We start from the raw sequence: 819 nt of genomic DNA on the forward strand, positions 1-819 counted from the left end.
TTTGTGCACAGTCAACCTTTGGGGCAGTCAAACCTGGGTCCCGGCTTCCGCATGGTTCAGGTGGAGGCGCCGATTGAGTCAGCCGCGCATGAAACAAGCCACGGATCGCATGGCCAGGGGCAGGGGTGCAGCCTGCCAAAGACCGCGGCAGGCTGCGCCAGCCAGGCCCGCCGCGCTGCTGCCAGACAGCCCACATGATGAGGTAGGCCATCCCGCAGGAGCAGCCGGCGGCTGCGACCAGAGTTGGGCCAGCGGTGTAGACCGCGGGCTGCGCGGGCGGCAGTCACTGCAGGAGGGCGCACACGCGTTTGGTAGGACGGCAGCCAATGAGAGGCCGATGCCAGCCACTGGGGCAGGGCGGTGCGCAGACGCCCCTGCCGGCGCCTATGCGTGACGGGCCGGCGCCGCGCCGCGCCGCCGCGGCTGGACAGGGCTGCCCGCCGGCGCCTGCGCCGCCTTTACAGGCGCGCCGGCGCCCGCCTTGCCGGCCGCCTTGAAGACCAGCTCCACTGTCACTGGCGCGACCGCGTCGGCCGCGCCGCGCGCCGACGCCGCCGATTCCGCCGCTGCCGCTGCGAGCCGCGGAGCCGCGGGGGTTGGGACGGGAATGTCGTAGCCCATCAGCAGCCGCGGGCAGTCGTACAGCGTGATGGGGTTGCCCAGGGCGCGCGAGCTGCCAATGATTACGGTGTTGAAGCGGTTGTGCAGGGTGTAGCCCACCATCCCCCAACCGCCTGCGGGACGGGGGCGTGCGGCGGGGAAGGGGGGGCCAGCGGGGACCGCAACGTGGGCGGGTGCGGCGGGCGCGGGCGCGGGCGC

At 73.3% G+C, this 819-nt stretch overlaps 1 protein-coding gene across 1 annotated transcript; it reads right to left on the minus strand.

Annotated features, from left to right (window-relative positions):
* Positions 1–384: 384 nt before the first annotated feature.
* Positions 385–723, minus strand: MNEG_13007 (hypothetical protein; the record flags this gene model as incomplete). Its single annotated transcript, XM_014038520.1, has 1 exon — positions 385–723. The coding sequence occupies one exon, from the start codon at positions 721–723 to the stop codon at positions 385–387; it is 339 nt and encodes a 112-aa protein (XP_013893974.1).
* Positions 724–819: the final 96 nt, after the last annotated feature.

This window comes from Monoraphidium neglectum, assembly GCF_000611645.1.
Source record: "Monoraphidium neglectum strain SAG 48.87 unplaced genomic scaffold scaffold03568, whole genome shotgun sequence".
Taxonomy (NCBI): Eukaryota; Viridiplantae; Chlorophyta; class Chlorophyceae; order Sphaeropleales; family Selenastraceae; genus Monoraphidium; species Monoraphidium neglectum.